General features: G+C 36.2%; 1 protein-coding gene across 1 annotated transcript in view; it reads right to left on the reverse strand.

Annotated features, from left to right (window-relative positions):
- UNC13C (unc-13 homolog C) overlaps nucleotides 1–23,694 on the reverse strand; it is a 125,518-nt gene that overhangs the window by 43,033 nt on the left and 58,791 nt on the right. The window contains exons 12-17 of the mRNA XM_069867125.1: nucleotides 22,260–22,375; nucleotides 20,617–20,780; nucleotides 13,249–13,399; nucleotides 9,734–9,802; nucleotides 8,444–8,533; nucleotides 7,302–7,430 (exon numbers count right to left, since the gene is read on the reverse strand). Coding sequence (XP_069723226.1) covers nucleotides 7,302–7,430; nucleotides 8,444–8,533; nucleotides 9,734–9,802; nucleotides 13,249–13,399; nucleotides 20,617–20,780; nucleotides 22,260–22,375 — 719 coding nt within the window. The remainder of the gene's footprint in view (nucleotides 1–7,301; nucleotides 7,431–8,443; nucleotides 8,534–9,733; nucleotides 9,803–13,248; nucleotides 13,400–20,616; nucleotides 20,781–22,259; nucleotides 22,376–23,694) is intronic.

Here is a 23,694-nt window from a genome sequence, read left to right on the forward strand (position 1 = left end):
TTTCTTCACCATGAGGGTGGGGAGGCCCTGGCCCAGGTTGCCCAGGGAAGCTGTGGCTGCCCCATCCCTGGAGGGGTTCAAGGCCAGGTTCGATGGACCTTGGGCAGCCTGGTCTGGTGGGAGGTGTCCCTGCCCATGGCAGGGGGGTTGGAACTGAATGATTTTTAAGGTCCCTTTGGACCCAAAATATTCTATGATTCTACTTCTCGCTTATAGTGCAAATATGGCCACTTCAACAGACCCTGTATCTCTTTGAATAGATATGACACTGCTTTAGTGCTATAGTGAATTAATTAAATGTTATCTTAACCTCAATTAACTTCTATCTATTAACAGCATTTAGAATGGCAGAAAGGGAATTTCAACAACACTTAATTGAAATTGTTTCTATGGTCACTGTGGAATATTTTAGAAAAGTATCATTAATCACGCTGTTATATACTCAGCTGATCTACAGATGTTATGGCTTCAGTATCTAAAGGAATGGAAATAAAGGTGAAGCTCAGAAACAGCTACAATGGATGGTGTGACTAGAATCGCTGACTGGTTAAAACCACACATGCAAACAAGAGTGCTTTTCAAAATAGAAATTAAAATTTGAGCGTTAATGTCACTCACAAGGTCTTTCCCTGGTGTACATTACAATTTTATTAAAAGAGCTTGTTTCTCCATCAAAGCTCTAGTCCTAATATAACTTTTTTCCTCAGAAGCTGGGGCAGGTTTAAGCCAAACCAACAGAAAGGCAGCTGTAGAACACAAAGCTAGTTTACATTTATTCCAGCATCGTATCCAAGAACTACATTTCACAGAAAAAAACCTGCAACGGCACAGAGTTGAGACAGCATTTCATGATTGTGAATGCGAATCACAGAATGTGAATTTCTGTTCCTTAGCGTAGATAGCAAAAAGTGATTATTTTACAAAGTAAAAGCTGTACAAGGAGGTACTTTCCATCAAAAATTCTCCGGCACAGAAGTCTTCTAAAAACCAAGATGATAGTTTCAAAATCCCTAAAGAAGGTATTTTTTAAATAGTCTCCCGTTAACAGCCATAAATTTGTACTCTGAAATGAAAGTGCATATTCTGCCCATGGCCAGTTGTAAATTCCATTCTCTATCCTAAAGCCTAACTAATGGGTTAGATATGCTCAGAATCACTCACATTGTTTTTATGTTAATTTCTGGCATTATTATTAGTTTTATGTGGTTTCTTGCAACAGATGCCTTCACAGAAGCATTGTAACATACTAAAACAATGCTGGAAGTTTGATTACATTGATTAGTTCTAAACTTGCAAAACTGACAGAAGAAAGTTCCACCCTGGAATAAAAATTAACGTGAAACAGCTATTTTTATGTAAAAAAATTTAGTCATATAGTTTGGCTTGAAAATGTTTTATTATCATAGCTGAGAGGCATAGTAAACTACATAATAGTGTAGGAAAAGTGAGTGGGAGGACAGCATCATACAATTTAACAATTGTTTGGGAAATGAAACACCCTGTTAGAGGCACTAATTTCTATACTGCTTTGCTGAAGTCTGCTTTGCTTACATGAGTTTACCATCAGTCCATTGTGAACAGTCAGAAAGAATGCCCTTTCATTGAATGGAAAAAAACCCAAAGCTTTTCCTTCTCTGTGGTCTCAAAAGAAATGTATCTGCTCTACTTCTGTAACTGTAATGATAATAGCTCAACTCTCAGTCTTGTGATTTGGTCCCATATCCAACCAGTTCTCAACAGTATGTGTCCTTTCACTTTGGGAAATAATACCATGGGCACTTACATGGTACACGATGACTTTACAGTCTGTGCAGAAGTTGCGGAAATGCTTTTTAAAATGCCAAGATTAGATAAGTTTTTACATAAACAAAGTATGTGGTTACAACAATTCACACACACAAATATCTGCAGCATAAACATGCTCACCTATGTGGTCTATTAAGTGGAAAAAAATCTTACTTTGACAACAGTAACTTTCTTTTTGCACTCAAGTTATACCATTGAATCACAGAATTGTTTGGGTTGGAAGGGACCTTAAAGATCATCCAGTTCCACCCCCTGCCATGGGCAGGGACACCTCCCACCAGACCAGGTTGCCCAAGGCCCATCCAACCTGGCCTTGAACCCCTCCAGGGATGGGGCAGCCACAGCTTCCCTGGGCAACCTGGGCCAGGGCCTCCCCACCCTCATGTTGAAGAATGGCTTCTATATTTTCTATATCCATTAGAAAAAAAAACTACCAGTATAAAAACATGAACTAAAAGAGTGCCACACTGGCACAGATACCATGACAAGATATATAAGGCACTGAGTGCCACTTAATGTTATACAGGCTAATACTGATACGGAGACTTCAAAAAATACATCTGAAAAGGTCGAGAGGAACATAAATTCTCAAAATATCAACATGACTAGTGAACATATATTGACTTTCAAAAAGAAATATCTTCTGAAGTCGCCTGTCTTTCACTTTTGGTGGGTACATAATTTACTGAATAAGCTAAAATCACAGATTGCTCTCGTAGTAACCAATAGAGCTTTCAGGAAATATTGATACGAATGACAGTGTGCCAATTGGGAGAATCACTTTTTTATTTTTCACTAGCCTTTTTACTTAGGAAAGACTATTTGAGATACCTCGTCCCTCTGTAATGTCACTCAGGATGGTAATGCTGTCCACATGCACACAACCGTGAAATGCCGTAAGAAGATACTGTATGAGATTCTATATTTAAAAGGTCAATAACTAATTTGCCAGAAGCAGAAGAGTGATATTCCCCAAATCCATCTGCTGGTAGATCAAACAAACAATAATACCAGCTGACATCTCACCATCAAGATGAGACAATAAAGGTTTTTATATGCTCACATTAATCAACTTGGTTACTTCTTGCCTTTAGGATAACTTTAACGTTGCAGCATACCATATATCCTTTACCATGCAAAAATGTCAAGGAACAAAATGGAAGTGATAAACTTAAATAATGCAATATTTTAGAATAAATCAGTTTGGAGCTGTATTATGGAACGTCAGAATTTACTATGCAATTGCTTTTTCCAGGTTTCAGAAACAAATTGGACTTGAAACAACTGCATTCAAATGTTCAAGTTTTCATATCCTCACAGCTAGAGGACTCACTAAGAAAGGAATCTGAATACTGGGCATTCCATTCAGGCTTATTATATTGTTCTTGTATCGTTCTCTAGGAATATCAGGATAGTCCAGTCATATAGTATAAATAACTAAATAATAATGATCATAAAATTAATCAAAGCAAACTGTGAATTAACTGTAATCTTGCAAAAAAAAATTTCAACATTGACAGTAGAACAGTATTTCTATGGGGAATTAATAATCTATCATTTTTTTTTGGTTATTTCTACTAAAGAAAAGGAGGTACACCTTCAAAAGCAACTATGTGGCTTAGATTCCCAAATTCTAACCGGAAAAGTGACTCACAGATGAGTACAGCAAAACTGAGCCCGTTTTCAAACACTTGGTCCATCCACATGCTAGTCTACAGCATGTCGTTTATCTCCAATTCCCAAATGCGAAGCTATTATTAGTACATTATCGACCAGACCTGAGGTGCTATACTTCTAAGCAGAGACAAATCACAAGGGAAGAGCGCTGTGCTGCTACAGCTGTGTAACATCTGGCTAGAGAAGAAGTTAATTTATTGCTGGCTCAGGGTGTCCTGCACCATGCTTCACTGTGACAGAAGGAAAGGTCTCCAAAAATCAGGTAGAACTTCAATACTATTCTGCAGAGCATGTGTATCAAATATAAGGTATCCCAGTGCTTCTTTTCCAGTCTATTGGTGCTATCAGTCATGGAATGATTCATACTGACCAAGAGCTCTTCAGAGCACAAGAAGAGTCTAATTTGCATTTTACTGGTTTCTCTCAGTGGAGAAAGCTGCAAAAAGAACTATTGAAGGGACAGCAATCCTTGTGAGCATCACACAAGAACTGAAAATGGTTTTGTTTTCCTAAGACATATTGGTAAATTGAGCCAGAAAGTTATCAAAGTGCTTTTTGAACGTAATTTTTTTTTTCAACAGAAGGCAGCTAGGTCTTCACTCAGATCAGTGTTAATTAAAAAGAGAAAATGCTACATCTGCTGCATAAGGAATTAGTTGGTTCCTCATCAGAATGCTTTGTCTCAAAGAATGAAGCCAGTAATATACATGTCAGTAAAACTTGCAAAATGTCACGTTTTACTGTCTATAGTATTAATTAGTTTTTTGTCATCAGCCATTCTTTGTATTCTGGTATAAAACCACAACATGACATTTTTACACACCGTAGTATGACACTTTGCACTTACAATGCTTCACACCAAGAAATATTGCTGTTCTCCAGGGATGATATTTTGCTGCAAGATATTTGCTTTATAACAGCAATTGCCTCTCTGACACAAAGGTGGAGCGTAATAAAAAGAGGAAACCAAGATTGCTGAGCATATTTTGTGATTTACTTGTTGCTTTTCTTATAGTGATGAATTTCCCCAAACTGTTGGGAGTTTTGAGCACCCTCAATTTCATCACTAATTATTCTATTTTCACCCTCAAATCAGACAATTACACATATTCAGATGTTAAATATAGAAATACTAGAAATACCGTGGCAGGCGTAGAATCACAGAATAGTTTGGGTTGGAAGGGATCTTAAAGATCATCCAGTTCCACGCCCTGCCATGGGCAGGAACACCTCCCACCGGACCAGGCTGCCCAAGGCCCATCCAACCTGGCCTTGAACCCCTCCAGGGATGGGGCAGCCACAGCTTCCCCGAGAAGGAAAATCCTTTAAGAATTTTAGATGTAGGCAAAAGGAAAGGCAGAAGGTAGTTACCATGAGTTACAGGCAGAGATAGCACATACAACATGTAGGAACCTACCACTGCTGATCAGATGGAAATACTACTGTTTAAATAGATTGTCTAGGTTCCACTTTTTCACAGTATCATCAACAACGTGATTTAGGCGAGAACCAAATCACAGTAAAACTCTGAGCCTGCATTGGGCCTTGGTAGGACAACAGCTGCCAGTCTGTCCCCTGAGTGAGAGCAGGTGGTGACCTATATATGAATAGTTTCTTGCTGCTTTGGAGTTCCTAGATTCTAGTTCTCACTACTCACAGCTCAAATCTTAGCCAGGCAGTTAAACCATAAACCTCCTGTGCTGCACTACCATGCTAGACTGAACTTCTTTTTTCCCTCTAGGAGGAAGAGTCCTGCCTCATCTAATGGAGAGGCAAGCAGGGATAAGGGAATGGTTAAAGAAGGCGGCCTGAGACTGGAATCTGTTGTAATCCAACCAAGGGGTTTGGATGGAAAGGTAATGAAATGTTGATTACAACATTGGCTACTGCTTCAATTATTATAACTGTGATACCAAAAGCCAGTGCACCTTGATTCACTGGAAAAGCTCCAGAACTATATGATCCAACAGGCTGTACACTTAGCTGCTCCTCAAAACTATAAGAGAATAATGCAGAAGGTAGTTTCTTTGTACAACTCTAGAGTTGATAAAAATTTAGGTTTATTTATTTCTAGGTTTATTTATTTTACTCATTTATCTAATTAAGCTAGATTAGATTATATTTTGCAGAAATTGCCTCCCACCTGCTGTGAAACAATTTTACTATCTGTTATTACAATTATATGTGACTAGTTTTTTGGAATGTGGTCTACTTAACTTTAAATTTTGCTTTTTGCATGTTTTCAAATAAAATTTCTTGCACTTAGCAGTGATCATAACAGTACAGACACTCATCTGCTTGAACTTTCTACATACAAACTCACCTGCTGGAAATCTTGCGGAAAGAAAATAGAAAAGAAATACAAATACAGTGAAATGCAGTTAATTCCGTTTTCCAGCTCAGGGAGTATTTGTGGATTTTTTTTTTTTCTTCATTTCAGGACTTCATATTGCTCTGTCATTAAGCAGAATTGTGCAAGAGAAAAATAATACAATGATCTTGCTCATCCTTTTGCTAAAGGAAAAATTTTGAGAGAGGCATCACTTCAAACTTGTTTTATGCTCTCTACCAAACGAAAAGGCTATAATACACCTCCATTTTTAAACTATCTACTGAATCAGACAGGCTAAATTGTTTTATGATTTGACAGAAAAAAAAGTAATGAAAATACAGGTGAGCTTTGGCAGGTATCACAATGCTTTGCAGATGTACAATTACTCCACTTTTAACTGTTTGCTAAGATGGTTAGCTTGTTGCTGATAAACTCTGCAGACTTACGTAACGCTCAGTCTAGCAAGAGCTCATATTATATTTAACAGACAAGATCAAATTGGTGCAGAGTAAATTTTAGCAAGTAAACAGAACAATTTACGAGGCAAATCGATGTGATGTCTATAGCTTCTCCTTCTACTAATTTATACTACTACTCAGCTCGAAACACAATCTGTTGGAGAATAAACACATACAGAAGCACTCAGAGTGTGGGATGCCTATAGGTGCTGGTGAGAAATTCTTATGTTCAAAGCTTGGGAGCCAGAGATAAGTTTTCTCATGAAGCAGGAATCCAACAGTAGAAAATAAATTATCATTTTAGAAAGGTTGTACAGATAGCATGTACTGCCTCTCCTGAAACCCAGGAATTCATAGTTTAGATTCAAGTGAAATGTACTCTCAGATAAAATTTGCTGTCCTATATCATGTAGTGTGGTTGTTCTTATCTATTATATCCTACACAGCAAATGTGCACATGCCAAAAAACGTAATTCATCCTTTTCATGGCAGAAATAGTCACTGAAATACCATTTTTCTAGTGTACCACCCAGAAGGCAAAAGTAAGGAACAAGAGGTAATGTGATAAAGCAGTTTAGATAGTTGTATAATTTTGCAAATACAAATTTCTTAATTTCAACATTATTTATAGAATAAACTCTAGCCATATTATGGAAAAAAAGCCTCTTCAACATTCTGAAAGCTTTTAACATGGCATTTGGAACACGACAAATTCTATAATTATTTTGTACTGACAGTTTAACCTGATGGGCTATACATTAAGAAATGTTATAGAATTATCCTCAGCTTTCTTGAAGCAGTTATGAAAGCTTGGATCCAAGTATGCTTCATAGGCTAGGATTTATGCTCATTTTAAAATTCATCTTGTTAAACACTGTAGAGTTCATAGCTGTCTGTGGGGTTGCTTATAATATATTGCTCCTTGTCACATACGAGAGCTTTGATATGAAGGAACCACTGTATTTACTCGTGGTAAACTAACAATTATGAATCGGCAATAGCATGAAACAAGTTCATGTTGGCCTTACCTGATCCACTAACTGGAAGTAGAGATCATAACAATTGTCAAAAATGTATTTATAAGTTGAGTCTAGGCAAGCTCTTACACAGTCTTTCACCACAGTGCTGGCTCGAGGTGGGCTCTGCAATTCAAGGACCTAATAAAATATTTCAGAAGTGACAGAATGTCAGAATTTGAATGAACACAAACAATCCAAGTGCTGCAATGAAAGTAGTCCTGTAATACAGGATGGAATTTGTTGAAATATAATGATAAACATGTTTTAAATTGTGTTGACTTAAAGTGACCTTTATTTAAAAATGCATTAACATACATATTTAAGTAAGCAGACTATCACTAAATTTTATTTGAATGAAATTATCCATATTATGAAAGAGGCATATATGCCCTAAGACTTACATCTTTAAATTTTCCACTAGGGGTGGAAAACTGAAAGGTATTGTCATTACCTGGGAAATAATGAAATCATATAATAATGTGTTTTCCTATCAGCCAAACAGCTCTTAATTTTTTAAAGCAGAGTTCAGCTTTTTGCTCCACTTTAGGATATATTAATTTGAATTTCAGCATAATGAATTATTTTAATTCTCATTATGTAGTGCCTAACACTGTGAAATCACGTTATTGCAACAAACATTGTTTTGTGTTTTTGTATTTGTATTCATCCAGTAATATCAATGTATACCATTCTAATCTAAAACCATTTCAGAACATGACCACCTATATATTCACATCTGGAGTGACTAAAGCAAGTAGAGTCATCAGATCTATTTTGCTATTAGACATATGGTATTATACTACTAGGAAAACATTATTCCATATGACACGTTCCTTAGAAGTTCAACAGAGTTCCCTTTATGTGACTTGATTTTAAACTAACTAGAAAGGTAAATTTAATGTTTCCTTCAGAGGATGTAAAAATAATTGTCAGAAAAGATGGTAGTTTATTTTTCAAAGATAACAGCTTTTACCACTTTAATACAAAGTATGAATATGGTGACTTTTTGTCAATGATCGTATGTTGTGAGATTTAATTTAGAACTAAAGCAGATGAACTGATTAAGAGTATTAAATGGAGTATGATTTTCCTGGAAAATAAAAGGCAACAGCAGATTTTTTTAGAGTTAGTGTGCAAAAAAAGGACAATACCTTCATTCGGAAAAATGTAATACTGGTAAGCAGGTCCACGGTTGATTTCAGATCTTGGAGTCTTTCAGAATTGCTGGCAGGAAAATTATCCTAGTGAATCAGGAAGAGAGGAATCATGCAAAATTGGACTTACAGATAAGATCTTTGAACAGATAGGAAAAAACCTCCAGGAAAACAAAGATGGTGCTTTGAAGGATTAGATCTGTTCAGATGTTACCTGAATTCTGCCTGTTGATAAGTATCCCTTTCACTTGAACAGGAACACCTCTCATAATGCTCCTGGATTTGTAATATGAATGATTTAAAATATTGCAATATTTTCAAAACATTAATGGAGTAAAAAAAATAGTTAATAGGAAGACTAAAGGAAAGTTGTGTTATTTAAATGCCTTTATACTAATGAAACATCAGCTAAATATTCTCACGCTTCAATATTTTCAGGATAACATTCTTCAAAATGAAAAGATCCTAGGATGAACATATCTGTTGCATGAAAGATGTGGACTTAAAAACAGAGTACGTGCAACTTCTACTACCTGTAATAACCTGGGTTTCTTTTAAATATTCCCTTTCTCCTCCAGATGTGCTGAGAAGTCCCTGAGTTGGAGGCTGCCACCCCTATGAAGCTGAAAGGAGAACCACAGCTGATGGAGCCCTAATAACTTGAATATCATCCAGAAGTCTCATGATCCAGTGGAATGGGAATGGAGAGGGAGTTCAGAACAGTATGATAACTGGGAAGTGTTCGGCGCACGATTCCCTCCTGAAAGGCTGGATTTGGAGCATACCTCAGTGGAAAGAGCTTCCATGAGGCAAAAATGAAATGGGGATTCCTACCATATAGAAAATCAAGAAGTTGGGTCTTTTCCAGCATTCCTAGGATCTTAGCCTGGAAGCTGTAGCAAAGATGTCAGCCTCTCAGAATAAGTACAGCACTAATTGCAATTTGCACTACATGAGTCAGTGGAGGTAAATCCCATATAAATTAAATTAATCAAATTATGGATTAATTTAACCAAAGTTGTTGAAACCTACTCTATCTTGAATGTCTGCTCATCCCTTGACCCATTCTCAGCTTCTGGAAAGAAAAGAATAACTTTTTTTCAAATTGGAAAAATATTGTTAAATTGCTTAAATTCAGTAAGTTTTTTTCACAAAGGATTTGGGATTTCATGCCTACACCCAATATTTTCAGCTTCTATGTCACAAGAGGTAGTAACCTCTATAACTTCTTTAAGCAGGCAAGGAGCATAGTGATATTTTTCTCTATATAGAATATGTTGCACATACCCTGTATTTAGATAAATCAATCCTCAGGGAATTGTGTAGTTGATCCAGCAGTTTTATGAACTTTTCCCTCTGTAAAAAGAAAACAAGAATACATTGTCTAAGAATTTGCAAGTTCTGTAATTAGTAGGTTTTTAGAAAGCTGTTTTCCATCCTTAACTTATTTGAAAAAGACTTCATTTTCCCTTCTTTCATATAAAACTGCTCATCTGAGATATCTGCATTTCAGACCAGGCAATGTATATTTTAATCGATTTATTTTCCCTTTCTATCCTATATTGTCATATACTTGATAGGCATTCAACACAGTGCAGCTGTACAATATATTAGTGAGGCATCACAGAGTTTCCTATGCAGCGTTTTCCTTTCTTAATAACTGATTCATTGTTAAATAACTCAAAATACCCAAAACCTGAAAAGCATTGCTGCCTGATGCCTCTGACCAAAAACACAGTAGCAGCATCAATACAGTATAAAGTTCAAAATTTTAAGTTGTGTTAGCAAGGCTTATTAAAACAGATCAATTTGTGAAATTTTTATTGTGAAATTTTTATATTTGCCTTATAATTGTTTACATTCTTGAGGAAAGCACTTCCCTGTCCCTTTAAAGTGTAAGAGATTATGTGCATTTACAGCAGGATTTGTAACATTGAAAATTACAGTTCAGAAACAGCGACTTTTGTAAAACTAAGCCAAGTAACCCTTACGCAGTCACAGTTTTCCCTTTCAAATGTGGAGATTAACTTGTTATCTTGATAGATAAAAGTGCAATGAAAACATTTTGCTGTTGAGCTACCCAGCTGAGTTGTGTAATTATCAAGTAATACTAATGAGAGTTTCTAGTTATCAATCTTTGTGTTAGAACATATTCTGTAGTCCACTACACAAAATTGTGCAGAAATCCTTGCCAGCATGTGTGAAAGCAGCAGGTTTGGGAAAGCAGCAAGATCTGGTAGCTCTCAGAATGATTGTATCCATGCCATCCCTGAAACATGATCGGCACTAACATGAAAGTAGAGTTCGTTGTGCGCTAAGCCTCATCAGTGGAGCACGAGCCTATACCAAAATCCACTAATTTGTCACAGTTCCCTTAAGGGACAAATCACAAGGGAACTTCTTTGTCATGCTATAAATCTGTACTGAAATACTCAGTCAGCCAAATCCTTCCCAGCTGTAGCCTGAGGACTTGGAATTTGAGATGTCCTTTTTGACGAATGATATGCAGCTATCGACTAACAAATGCCTTTTGACCCAACAAAGAAAAATAATCAAATATTTTGCCTATAAGTCAATTGTTTGAACATAGAATTCCAAATCTCTGTTAGTGATGCTTACTGCTGCCTTTCCATCCATCTGTTGAACTACAGATTGAATTAGGATTTGTGTCAAAGGTAAACTGGCATTAACATCAAAGAGAAGACTTAATCTCCATCCAAACTGAGCATAAACGTAGTTCTGGTTGTTAAGAAAAATGGGGGGGAAAAAATAAGAAATCTAGCAAAAACATTATAAATTTCAAAAGTTGGATCAGACTCAAAAGTCTAATACAGCCTGAACATTGAAAGCGCAGCCTTGTTTCAACAAAGATGTAAAGTCATTTCATAATACATCATGCATTAGCTTATAAAAGAAAATCTGAACAAGAACGAAGCAATATATTGCTGTCATAGTAACACAATAATTAAATCAGAAATAGTCTGATAGTGTTTTTCATCTATAATAAAGCTTTTTCACTTCATAGCAATGGAGCCATATTAACATTCCTCTTCCAGAGCAAACCTCCAATAATAGGAGATAAAGTTCCAGTTCAACAATACACTGTCTCCAAGCTAAAGACCCAGCCCTGGTTGTATTTATATGTACTTCCACCAGACTTAACATTTAAAAGAAAAATAAATTCATATTTAGTGTAAATATTTTTTTTAAAAAAATACTGAATGGACCTGAAAAGAATAACAAAAACTTTTTTACAGAATTATGACATCTCTTACATTTGAAAATATATTCATGTTCACATTGCTTTAGGAGTATTTAGAACTAACTGTTGGCTGTGTACAGCTGTAAGCAGTAGCATCAGATCTGAAGCAAATTCAGGACTTGGAAATAATTAGAAAAATCAATCTTTGGTATTATGACTACGTAAAGTGAGTTTTACAGATATAAGTTATATATCAAAAGTACTTGTGCGTGAAATGAAAACTAATATTTAGCGTCAACTATTTCAGGCCCTGTATGTAAAAATATGCAGAAATACTGTACTTAATATAATGTTTTCCACAAATCAGATTTTTTTTATCATCTAGAGCAAATTTTCTTTCCAAACTTAAACATTTACGCTTTTTTCCAGGCATGGATTAAATCACTTTAATGAGCATAGTCTGACAATTGTGCTTCTGACCTCCAATGGGAAACCAAAAGCAAAGTCAGAATTAAGTCCCTCTTGGTTTAGTAATTCAAACATAGAAATTCATAATGTTGTCTTGAAAATCCTGGAATTCATAATATTTCTAATATTTTTAATACTGGAGAAGAGCAGTAATACCTCTAATGCTACTTTAAACAACTAGAATTTGTATAATACATTTTAATTTTGTTTAATACTTTATTTAATGTCAAAAAATAGTACTTCAGAAAACATTATCATATTTTCATAGCTACCATTAAGTGAAAAACCGCTTTGATATCAGGCATACAAATAAAAGCCACACAATAAAGAGGAAGGAGCGAATGCATTTTTCAGCATAAAACTGTGCTTATACTCTATCTCTGATTGTACCGTGTGTAATAGTAGAGATATGAGAGCAATCTATTTGAGTTATTGTGCTTTCTTCCTGCTCTCATCTCCTCAGTGAGGGCAGGTGAATAAATGAGAATGCAGAATGAATGTATCTTTATTTTTTATCATGTTGAAAGACTAGGAAGTCCACACTGTGAAATACTTACTCACAAAAGGAAAGCAACAGCAAAAAAAGTACCATATCCTAGAGATGCTAGATTTCTGACACCTAAATTTCCTCCTAAAATTTCTGATACCTACATCCAGGACTTGGACGATGCACCATTGTTTCAGCAAAAATAACTGTCCCACATTACGGGCTCTTGTGGGAAGAATAATACTTATGGATAGATCCATAAGGTCAAAATGTGTTCAGGGATGACACATAACCCAAGAAAGCAACTGCAACCAATCCTTAGTCTTTTTTGCAGTTATTAGTTTGCAAGCCCCAGTGCAATAAAAACAAAACTTGATTGTTGATGATTTGATGGATGTGTGCTAGTGCTCTCTACCCCATATACCTTACATATCACTATACAAGGATATTAAAAATATCTTCTCTAGCTTTTACAGTGATTGGTTGTAAAGACTCAGGGTAAAATTTTCAAATGCTAACAGCAACTCTTATTCTTTAAAATGACAAACTTCTTTAAAATTTTTGAATGTAGAAGTTAATGTGGTATCATATATTAAAAGAAAAAATAAACAACTAGTATTCCATTAAAAAGAAAAGTCTACTTACCCCAAAGTTAGTAGCAGCAAACCGATCTGAGGCAGATACATTAGTTGCTGCTGTAGTATGAGCGTAGAAAGCATTTATATTGGCCAACAACGTACTCATAACTGCCGGCACACCAGGGCACATATATTTAGAAGATAAGCAGGAGAAGTGCCTACAATTCAAACAAACTGACAGTCATTAAAGATGGAAAACATTCTGCTTTTTCTCTCATCACAATTTCTTTTCAGCTCCAGTGATCTAACTTTCAAGCAACATCATAGACAACTGTGCAGATACACAAGGAAAATCCAGACACGCCTGATGTAATTACTTGTTGCACACTGATATTTTCAAATTGAACACATCAGATTCACATTTGCTTCTTACTCTGTTAATCCTATAATACTACCCCATGATTTAACTATCTTAATTGTTGTTAAGCAAAAAATTCATTACTAAATACAAACTTCTTATCATAAAGGGTAACAAGAGATTTATACTTTAGTGGAGAAGGATTTAACTGACGCCACAGAAAGACTCAAAACAGCATTTTACTGTGGTTTGTATTTTAGGCTATACTAGTAATGAAAGGTGAGGAAAGGTGGGCAAGTTCTGCGTTCCCCTTGATTTGATTTAGGCAGTAATTGAATTTCTTCTACTTTGATTCAGGCAAGTAAATTTTAGGTAATCAGTCTGAACCAGCCAAATAGTGGGAACAATATTTAAGAAAAGAGAAAGTCACTCACTGAGCCTACTTGGGGCTCCAGGAGAGAAAAGGCTTTATCCTCCACTTCCTGCAGGGTCTAAGGAGATTTAAATTCTCTCAGAAGCCTGTAACTTCTCTCCAGCTCCCTGATCTGGATTGTTTTGTTCCCCAAAAGAAGCTACAGAACTGCTTCACCTGTTGTATGGTGCTTGGACTAACAAGGGGGGATTAAAGTCAGTGCATCTTTGTGCTGCATGGACGCAGCACAGAAATATGGGCTTTTGTACAGTGAGGTACACGACTGGAATGAGGGGGAAGCTCAGAGGGATGAACTCAGCTGGCTGTGGAAGGCTGAAGCTGGCAGTAGCAGTAGGAGGAGAAAAGGTTGGGTGGCCTCCTACTCCCACTAATGGCTGTTCAGTTACAGCTGTTTTAAGGCACCTGTGAGAACATCAGACACTGAGCAGTTCCTTTCTGCAGCACTTAGAGTTGCACAGGTCAGAGTACAAATATCACGGCTTATGCTCATATAATGTTGAATTCTGGAGTAAGGAAAGGAAGAGGGGAAAGGAATAAACTACCACACAAGGCTGTGTTGCAGAACTGGAGTATAACTTGACTCCAGGCTGAACATCATCTCCCTCGGGATGCCAGCATTTATCCATTCCAACTTTTAGAGCTTCTAACTGGAAGTATTTTTTTGGATGGAGTTCCAGTTTGTATTCAACAGAATCTTGAAAGTAAGAATTTGGGCCAGCTGCTGATCATAGACAAAATAACAGTGTGAAGTGGTTTTCTATTTGGTTTTGAATACTTTTGACTCCTTGACTTGCTAGCAACCTTTCTGTTTCACTTTTCTTAAGGAAACCAAAACCCATTACTGCTAACAGCACCCAGGCAAGACAATGTAAGAAAACCCCAACGCTGACTTCCACCCAGGTCTAACTGCATTAAATCAGCTCTGATTTTTAAGAAGTCTACTTCATGGACAAATATAAGTTAATAGGTGAAATCTTAAACACTGCTCAATCAGTGAGAATATAATGTCAGGCCTAAGTTTAGCTCAGTCAATATACAGTAACCAAGGTGGGAAGGAAGTAATGTACAACCAATATACACTACATTAAATAAAAGTTAATATTTTGTGTAATCTCTTTGTTTTTTTGAGAATAGTAAAAAATGCAAAGAGAATATATTAATTAAAGTAGGTCATATGTTTTATTATTATTCTGCTAGTTCTTAAAGCTCAGAATCAGCAAAGCATTCTGACTTCTAACTTCAGCCAGGCTCCAATTCATAAGCTGAAATGAAAATTGAACCTATAGGAATTAAAAGCCTAAACAACTCGCTGTACCTGCACCAGCTGAAACCAGAGCTGCAATGCAGCAGCACCGCTTATTTGTTCAAAACAACAGGAGATGCCTGCTTATAACATCCGAAGAGTTTATGACATAAAACACACGATACAAGATGGATGAAAGCTCTAACACATAGAAAGCATTGTCATCATCACTGCAAAACACAAGATTTTAAGATTTATTGTTAGGCAGAATTGGGAGGAATATGAAGAGATAAAGGGTAAATGTAAGGAGATAGTAAAGAGAGTGAGGGAGATAAGGCAGAGAAGGTGATGGTGAAAATGAAGAGAGTCAAACAAGAGGGTGAAGAACCCACAATCACTTTGGAGCTGTCTGTATGCGTGAAGGGCCTCATTTGGCAGCACGCTGCTCCTAGCTGGAGTCTCTGGCTCCTCTCGGCTGTTCATAAGGCAGAGCAGTACGCTCGCCTGAACCACCTGGGCACTAGCGCCTGGCCAACACAAAAATTAACACAAGGTACAACGAAACTCAGTCCTGTTGGACTTACGCCAAGTACCCCTAACTGCTGTCACTGCCCAAATAATCTTCCAATGTTTGAGATTATTTGCATCCTGTATTTGGATTCCTGTTCCTAAAGATACAAAAATAACTCTTTATACTGTCTTTTAAGCCTGTACACAAACTCATTCTACCTACATTATGCTTTCTGATACCCTCTTATTGCCTGAGTGGTCCTCTAAATCTCTTCACTCCAAGGCTGCCTTATGCTCTTGTGAATCACCCTGTTCATCACGTTCCTGCTTTCTGATGTTCCAGGGCTGCAGAAAACACTGTCTTTTTTATGGTCTCCCATGCCACAGACTTAGTATATTTGCAGGTGCCTTTTTCATAATTCTTTCAGGTAATTTGCAATTTCCCATCTGCCAAGCAGGTCTCACTTCTTCTGTAAGCTTATATTTTTCAGAAGGGAAACTGGGGAAATGGAATGAGTCAGCAGAAGGCAGCATATAAAGTCTCTCATGCTCCTGCTTTTCCAGTATTCCCCTCTCAGTGCACAGACTTACAGCAGACATTCATCTACAGATTCAGAAACGGGCCTGAAAAACCACTCCAGGTTGTGAGTTCCTCACATCTCTCTAAATCAATGATTTCACACTGAGCTACCTGATGCCTGGACCGAGCTCTTACCTTGAAAAGAGACTGAAATTGTGAGGAAAGTTTGCAACTATCAATGTAATTTATGCCCTGATTATATTACTACATGGTTCCACCTTTAATTTGGTCAGTGAAACTGATGATAAGGCATCTGCGTCAAGTGATACGTTAAGTGAATTCTTTTCTTCATTAAAATCAGTAAAACTCACACAACCTATTAAGTTTATCATATGCAACATGGGTCACGACTCTAAGAGTGCTGATAATCCAGGTAAAAAATCTGCAAGACACCTGCTTCCTTCCGTGTGCTGAAGTAAATAAATCAAATGGGAAACTAACTTCCTTCTGTGTTTCTGTAGGTCTCTGAAAACAGCTGCCAATAGCACAGTTATTAACAATTTCTAATGGGCACAGTCTGCCACAGCAACCATTGCTAAGTCTCACATATTTTAGAGTAAGGTTACATTGCACAGTAACTCTAGGATGCTGATGTTATGTATAATCTCACTGTCTACTCAAACACTGTTTCAATACCTGCTTTGCTTTTTGCTTTCTAAAGAGAGATAAATAATGTTGAAAGATGAATGAGAGGAACAAAATTATTTTTTCTTGGTGGTAGAGAGGTAGTTTAATATAAGTAGGCAAATAAAGCGCCAGTGTGATTCCTTCAAGACACTGAATTTACATTATAAGTCATCATCAATCACTGCAGTCATCAAAAAAGGCCAGCTGGATCACTGAGCTGTTCTTTTGTTAATCTGTTTTCTATCATATTTATTTTCTTTCCTATTCTCTCACACATACGTGCTTTGACTTCTAGGATTATATACACAACATTCATGTAGCCAACAGTGTCTGTTTGGCTTCTACCCATCACAAAAAAAAAACCCCTTTCATTTCTTTTCCCAATATAGACTCCATGAGGAATGTAGGAATAATTAATAAGAAAGAAGAGGAGATTGTGGAATCGATACAGTAAAAACTTGCAGAATTTCTTTGGTGATACTGGTTGAGAAAGGAAAAAAGCTTGAGGTTTGTTTCCAGGACTTCTAGTTGGCCACCTGTTGGACTGACTTTCTGTGAAGCAGTGAGATACTGAAACAAGACACTGATCTAAATTCTTGTTCATATTTGTTGAGCTGCCACAACTGCTGTTGATGAGTATATTCAGTGTATTTGGAAAATCAAGGCTATCCTTTGAATTACTATTATTTGAAATTATTTCTTTGCTCTAAAGGAATAAATATAAATAAACATGAATTTGAGGACCAGAAACAAATCATCAGAGTCTACTAAGAGGATCCTGGGTGACAAAGCCACCAGTGTAAACCTTAGACTTTAGACAAGCGGGGTAGTTCATTACGACAGCAGAACACGATACCAAATTGTTCAAGGAAACGGTACTTTGAGGAAACTTAATTAGATTTACTTTGTGTTCAGAAAGGCAGAATAGCATATGTTCCTACTCCACTGTATGCCTATATCTAAAATTGTCAAGACTCACAGCATTAAGCGGTACTGGAACTTTTACATAATGTGTAATTTTAAAACTGCAAACAAATATAATGATCTTTAATGTGTCTTCCAACCCAAACTTTTCTATGATTCTAATATGAATTTAAAAAATTACATCCAGACAAACCCCACACCCTAAAACTCATTTGAGCCTGATACAGTGTGTAAGAAGCATGTGGATGCTCTCTGGGGTCCGGATCATAGGCTATGAAAATATAATCAGTTTTGAATTTACAAATGCAAACATTTTAATTTACAGTGTTATCATGAGATGTGCAACAGAAATACTCTGCAACTAGATTCTTAAGCATGAAATGTTTACACAATATTCCTTTGGGTAAAGTGATTACATTCAAATTCTCTCTCTGCTTTATGGTGGAAAATTGCTTTTCTCTTAATAGAAGCAAGTTGTCAAATGGAATCTGATCATTCTATTTTCCAAATCAAGAAGCTATACTTATTCCCCCAGACATTAAAGTTGTCTCAGGAGAAAAAGGTGATCTCATAAACGCAAAGGAAAACAACAGACAGGAGACAAAAAGAAAATTCCCCATGACAGATCTAGTGTGTTCTTTACTCTTCTCCTCCAAATCTAAATGCTCTGAGAGACATGCCTGCAGATGAATCGGCAAAGCAATATATATGAGTATATACTCTTCTCCAAGATTTATTTGAGATGACATTCATTACTGATCGTATTCCTAACTTAAACAGGATGTGGCGTTAAATAGGATGCTGCCTATTTCTCAAGAAGAGATTGCCATTATTAGCATGCAACATTTCAAAATAAAAATGGACGTGGGTACAGAGGCAATGAAATCTTAGTTTGTAGTTTCTGTGTAAATTACTTGTGACTACTGATACTAAATTCACTTTTTTATTACACCTGCATTTAAATGCCTGGCTTGCAGTCACATCAACAGCAAGGAGGTTTAGTGGAAAAGGTACAAAAGAAAGAGACAATAAAAAGAGGATAAGCTGATGTAGGCCACTTCAAATGGCTTGGTTAGAATTTTTGATTCTGACTCCTGAAAAAATATTTTGCAGTACTTGCCCAACTCTGTATTAGATGTTCAGAATAAATCTACTTCTTTTCAAAAACATCTATGTGCTGCCTTATCTACTGATATAAAAATAAAGTATTTTCTCTTTATGAAAATATCACCTGTCCATTTCTAACACTGTTAAATGGAAAAAAAAATACTAACACATCAATTATATTGCTACTTTTGCAATGCTGACTTTTGCTACATTTGATTTTCTACAATCGGTTTCAAACTTTCTCTGGAAAACGTGCATTCATCAAGAGATGAAGGAAAAGAAACTTCTAAATAATTTTTTCATTTGAGGTTGTCCACCAAAACTACTGCCATAGATAACCAGTTACTGGGGCTAGAGTTAAGAGGAAACACTAATGCTCAATCAGTCTTGCTTTATTTCCTAAGCAAAACAGCCCTACTTTGGCACTAATAGCTCTTGAGAATTCTTCTCTCATATAACCTTGAGTTAGTTTTCATACATACAGCAGGAACAACTCTATCATTTCAGTGATTAACATTTCGGTAAAAAAGGCATACCAATTTAAATCAAGTTATAAAACTATAATACTATGCTAATTAGTAAGAAACTTAATCAAGATACAAAGACATACATGGCCAAAGAGAATCTAAACATGAAAACTCAAATATTCATGAGACTCAACGTGTGAGTTACTCCATGTGTAGTACATATATACCATTCCACAGGGGAACTGTCAAGCTTAATTGATTCTGTGCAATGTTGTTGAAGGCCCTTGGAGGAAGAGCATTAAAAATGTACAAATTCATCCTCTACCTTTCTATTAGATGTACAGTACAATAACTCACAATGAGCTACATAAAGTGTAAGACATGTTCATTGCAATAGCAGATGGTGTCATTATATCCTGCAATAAAAAGAAAACTTCACGTTTATGTGCCTTCATACTTATACGGTGTTTTTTTTTAGGATGCACCGTAAAAAGAAAGAGGAAATGAGACACGGGTTCTGATAAAAAAATTCCAAAATATCAGCTGTCAGAAAAAAATTCTATATTCCTTCTTCAGAGAACTCATTTGGAGTCCTCTGCTTTCCTACGGCTGCAATAGGAGCAGAATACGGTCCTTTTCACTGGACAAATTAGGAAGAGATGCTGAAGTTCTTGGTATCCCTAGGACTCTAAGCTCAGTGGTGCCGTGTTCTAAAGTGATCAGACAGCTACTTTAGTACAGACAATATAGTAATAGGTTCTAATACCATGAAAAATGGTTTTGTCTGAATCATTCAGATATACTATGGAAGTTTATTATAGCCATTGCTGGCATAATACAACGATTTCTGTACTGGTAAGGAGTGTGAAATCCTATTCAACCATCCCAATACCATCTGGAACAGTGACGGTCTTTTTGATCCTTGCCAAATATCAGTATCATAAGGATTAAGAAGTGCATCAGCAGTAATGCCACTAGTAGCTTATAAAATGTTTATAATAAATACTAATTCCATTGCAGATAAGAAGCACTTCAATGAGAACCAGATTGAGAAAAATGATAACAAGCATTTTAAAGTAGGAATGGGAGTGAAATGGAGAATGAAAGCATGAAGGCTTGGAACTCATTACTTCCCTCAAACACATTATTGACAATAGAGCAGAAAACCAGACACGATAATACTTACGTCATAGCTTGATAAATATACTCAATTCCATATCGCATTGCAAATTCATCTACAATTTCTTGTGCAGCATCATCAAAATACACCTTCCAGGCTTCATCACCTCTCACTTCAGGGATTTTTACAACACCATTGGATTTAACTTCCGTCAAATAATGGAATAGATTCTAAAAGCAAAAAAATGTTTTAAATAAGAATTTTCAGCTTTTAAGTGGCATTCTGAAAGTACATCCTATATAATAGTCATCAATATGTTGACCGATAGTTTTTTTTTAATTGTTTTGAAGACTGGCACTAGCTAGCCATCCTTTAGTAAACAAAAATCCCCAAGGCACTAAGACACACTTTTGTAATGGAACTTTGGTAGTTTGGGCTTGTGGTTTAGCACATCTCCTTGATACAGGGTCATATCAGTTCACATCAGTTAACTGGCACAGGGAGACCAAAACATAAAATCATGCAGAAGCTTTCTCCTCTCTATCATATACCCTTGCTAATGAATGAAATCATGATACTAAAATGCTCACTGCACGGTGCTTCAATTTTAACTGGATCTGTGACCAATAAATTTCAAAGTCATTATCTAAGAACTGTAAGTTATAGGAAACCTATCAGAAATATTGCAGAAGCCTCTCAAATAGTAAAAGGCACGCAATAAAGTCTAGGTTTAGCATCCTCAGGATGAAAGGTAGTGTTAAATTTGATGTTAAGGTCAAAGAGTGCTTCTCAGATTACCTAGCTCCATATGTACCCACAAATTCCACAGCAGATTTGATTTCCTATTTTCAGTGACAAAAAAGCTCCCCAAACTTTGAAACTGTTTTGGTTTTGCAAGTTAGCCTGTAGCTGACTTGCGGATTACCTTAAGGCAACAGAATTTTGCCAGTCACAGGTCAATTCTGCAATTTTGCAGAATCAGGTCCAAACCTGTGAGCACAAATGCCCTGAACATTCAATTTTACAAATGGTGAACAATGGGATTTTGTGGATACATACCAGTGTTGAACTTTCAGCCATATATTATCTATCAGCTTTCAGAAAGTGCTTGCATTTTTAGAACAGAACCTCAATACGGATCACTGTTTGAGGGAAGAGGAATCAAATACAGAAGAAAGCTTTTGAAAGACACGCTGGTTTATCAGTTATGATTTATTTTTCCAGTGTTGACAAAAGCAATCTAGACAATAGGAGAATCAAATTTCATACTGTCTATGCTTCTTCTGCTTCTTCTCACTCTCTCCAAAATATGAATTAATGCAGTAGGAAAGAAGTCCTTTACAATTAATAGCTGTATTTCTGTAATGTACAGAAATGGTTGTATCTTTTGATGTTAGCAAGCATGAATGAAGCATCAACATTTTAAAACAAAATATGATACAGGGAGAACATATCTGATTCCACCTCAACTTTTGTCTAACTGCTGCTGGCAGGAATGATCTGTTGGTGTTACAGTGTTCTGCCTTTGACTCCGAACCTGATATGCCACCAGCAATACAAAGTGGGAAATATATCATAAACTTGTCCTGAGGTGTAGCAGCAGTTATTTGTTTTGGTGTTCTAATGTTCTGTAGCCTATTTTTCTTATCCATGCAATAACTCAACAGTAATTTCTGCATAATATGCTTGCTTTAACTTCTCCAACATACCTCATGTAGACAGGTGTACTGCACATGGTAGGGAGCAACTTTCTCCTCTCCTTTTATCTCAACATTGATTTTCAATCTAATGGCACCAGAGACAGCAGATTTATCTGTTCGCTTTTCTGAAGAGCATAAAAATAATACATTAGTAACTATGGAGAACACATATATATTATGTGAAAAGCTTTCATAACTCATTCTAGCTTAATAAGAATGTTTTTAAAATCCAGAAAGCCCTGCTGTTGAGAATGAGATTTTTTTTTCTGGTACTTCACATATGGTTCAGATCATGAAGCAGAATACCAAACTATGAAGAAAAGAACCTTGCTTAGTCTATCTGCCAAACTCAAACCAGCCTATATAGCACTTTATTTAACACTTCTCCCTTTTCAACAGAAATTATTTCCATTTTCTATCTGAGCTAATTATTATTTTCATTATTGGCATTTCTCTGTAAATATGAAGCCTTTAGCAACAACCTCAACTACTATGTCTGAGAGAAACTCAAAATGTTCTTACCAGACCTCAGTTACAGAGCTAAGCTGAATCTCACAGAAAAAATTATACGAAGAACTTCTTTTATGCCATCTGTACGAGTTGGTTTAATTGCTTTCACTCATTGTGGAGGTTATCGATCATCTCCAACTCCAATTTTCACTTTTCCAATCCACTCTAGCAGTACAACTGACTCAGTTGTATTGCAATTTTTATGGCTTTTCCACAAAGTGCTGTGACGGGAGTGGTGATGAGCTGTACAATTAACAAGAACTGGCGTTCCACAAATCCAATCGTTTTGTCTCAGTATTTCACTCCTCTTTCCTCTGTATGATGTCAATGTGTGTCTGTATCAGAACTAGTTATGCCATTCTTTTTAGAATATTGGAATTATCACAAGTCATTTACCAACATTTCCTTTTAGATGCCAATTGAAACATTTTCATTCTAGATTCTTCCTTTCATAGAGCACGTAGATTTTAAATGCTATTATTAAATTGCTTCCAGTCAAATAAGTTCAGCAAGGTTTGTTTTAAAAATCCACCTAGTGATAATTTATATCAGTATTTATATCATTAAGCCACTGAAATTTTTGAAGGAATAAAACTCAAATTGTAATTATCCAATTATCTTACATTTAAAAATATCTCAGTATAAATAAGAAATAAAGCAAGGCTTTCTTTCCTTCATCAATAAGAAATCAAATAGCTCCCAGACACGCCTACGTATGTCACTGGAAAACAAGACACTAGAGAGGAAAACAAGGACTGGTGATTAGGAAAAAAATGCTCTATAATTTCAGAAAATTCTGACACATAATTCACCCAAAGTTTCCACAGAGCAGGCAACCTAGATAAAAATGTTACTATTGCATTTTTATTATAAAATATAGGAGGATAACTTTTAAGGGCTACTTCAGAACATTTAGTGCACCTAAAGAGACTTT

This window comes from Phaenicophaeus curvirostris, chromosome 12 (assembly GCF_032191515.1).
Source record: "Phaenicophaeus curvirostris isolate KB17595 chromosome 12, BPBGC_Pcur_1.0, whole genome shotgun sequence".
Classification (NCBI taxonomy): Eukaryota; Metazoa; Chordata; class Aves; order Cuculiformes; family Cuculidae; genus Phaenicophaeus; species Phaenicophaeus curvirostris.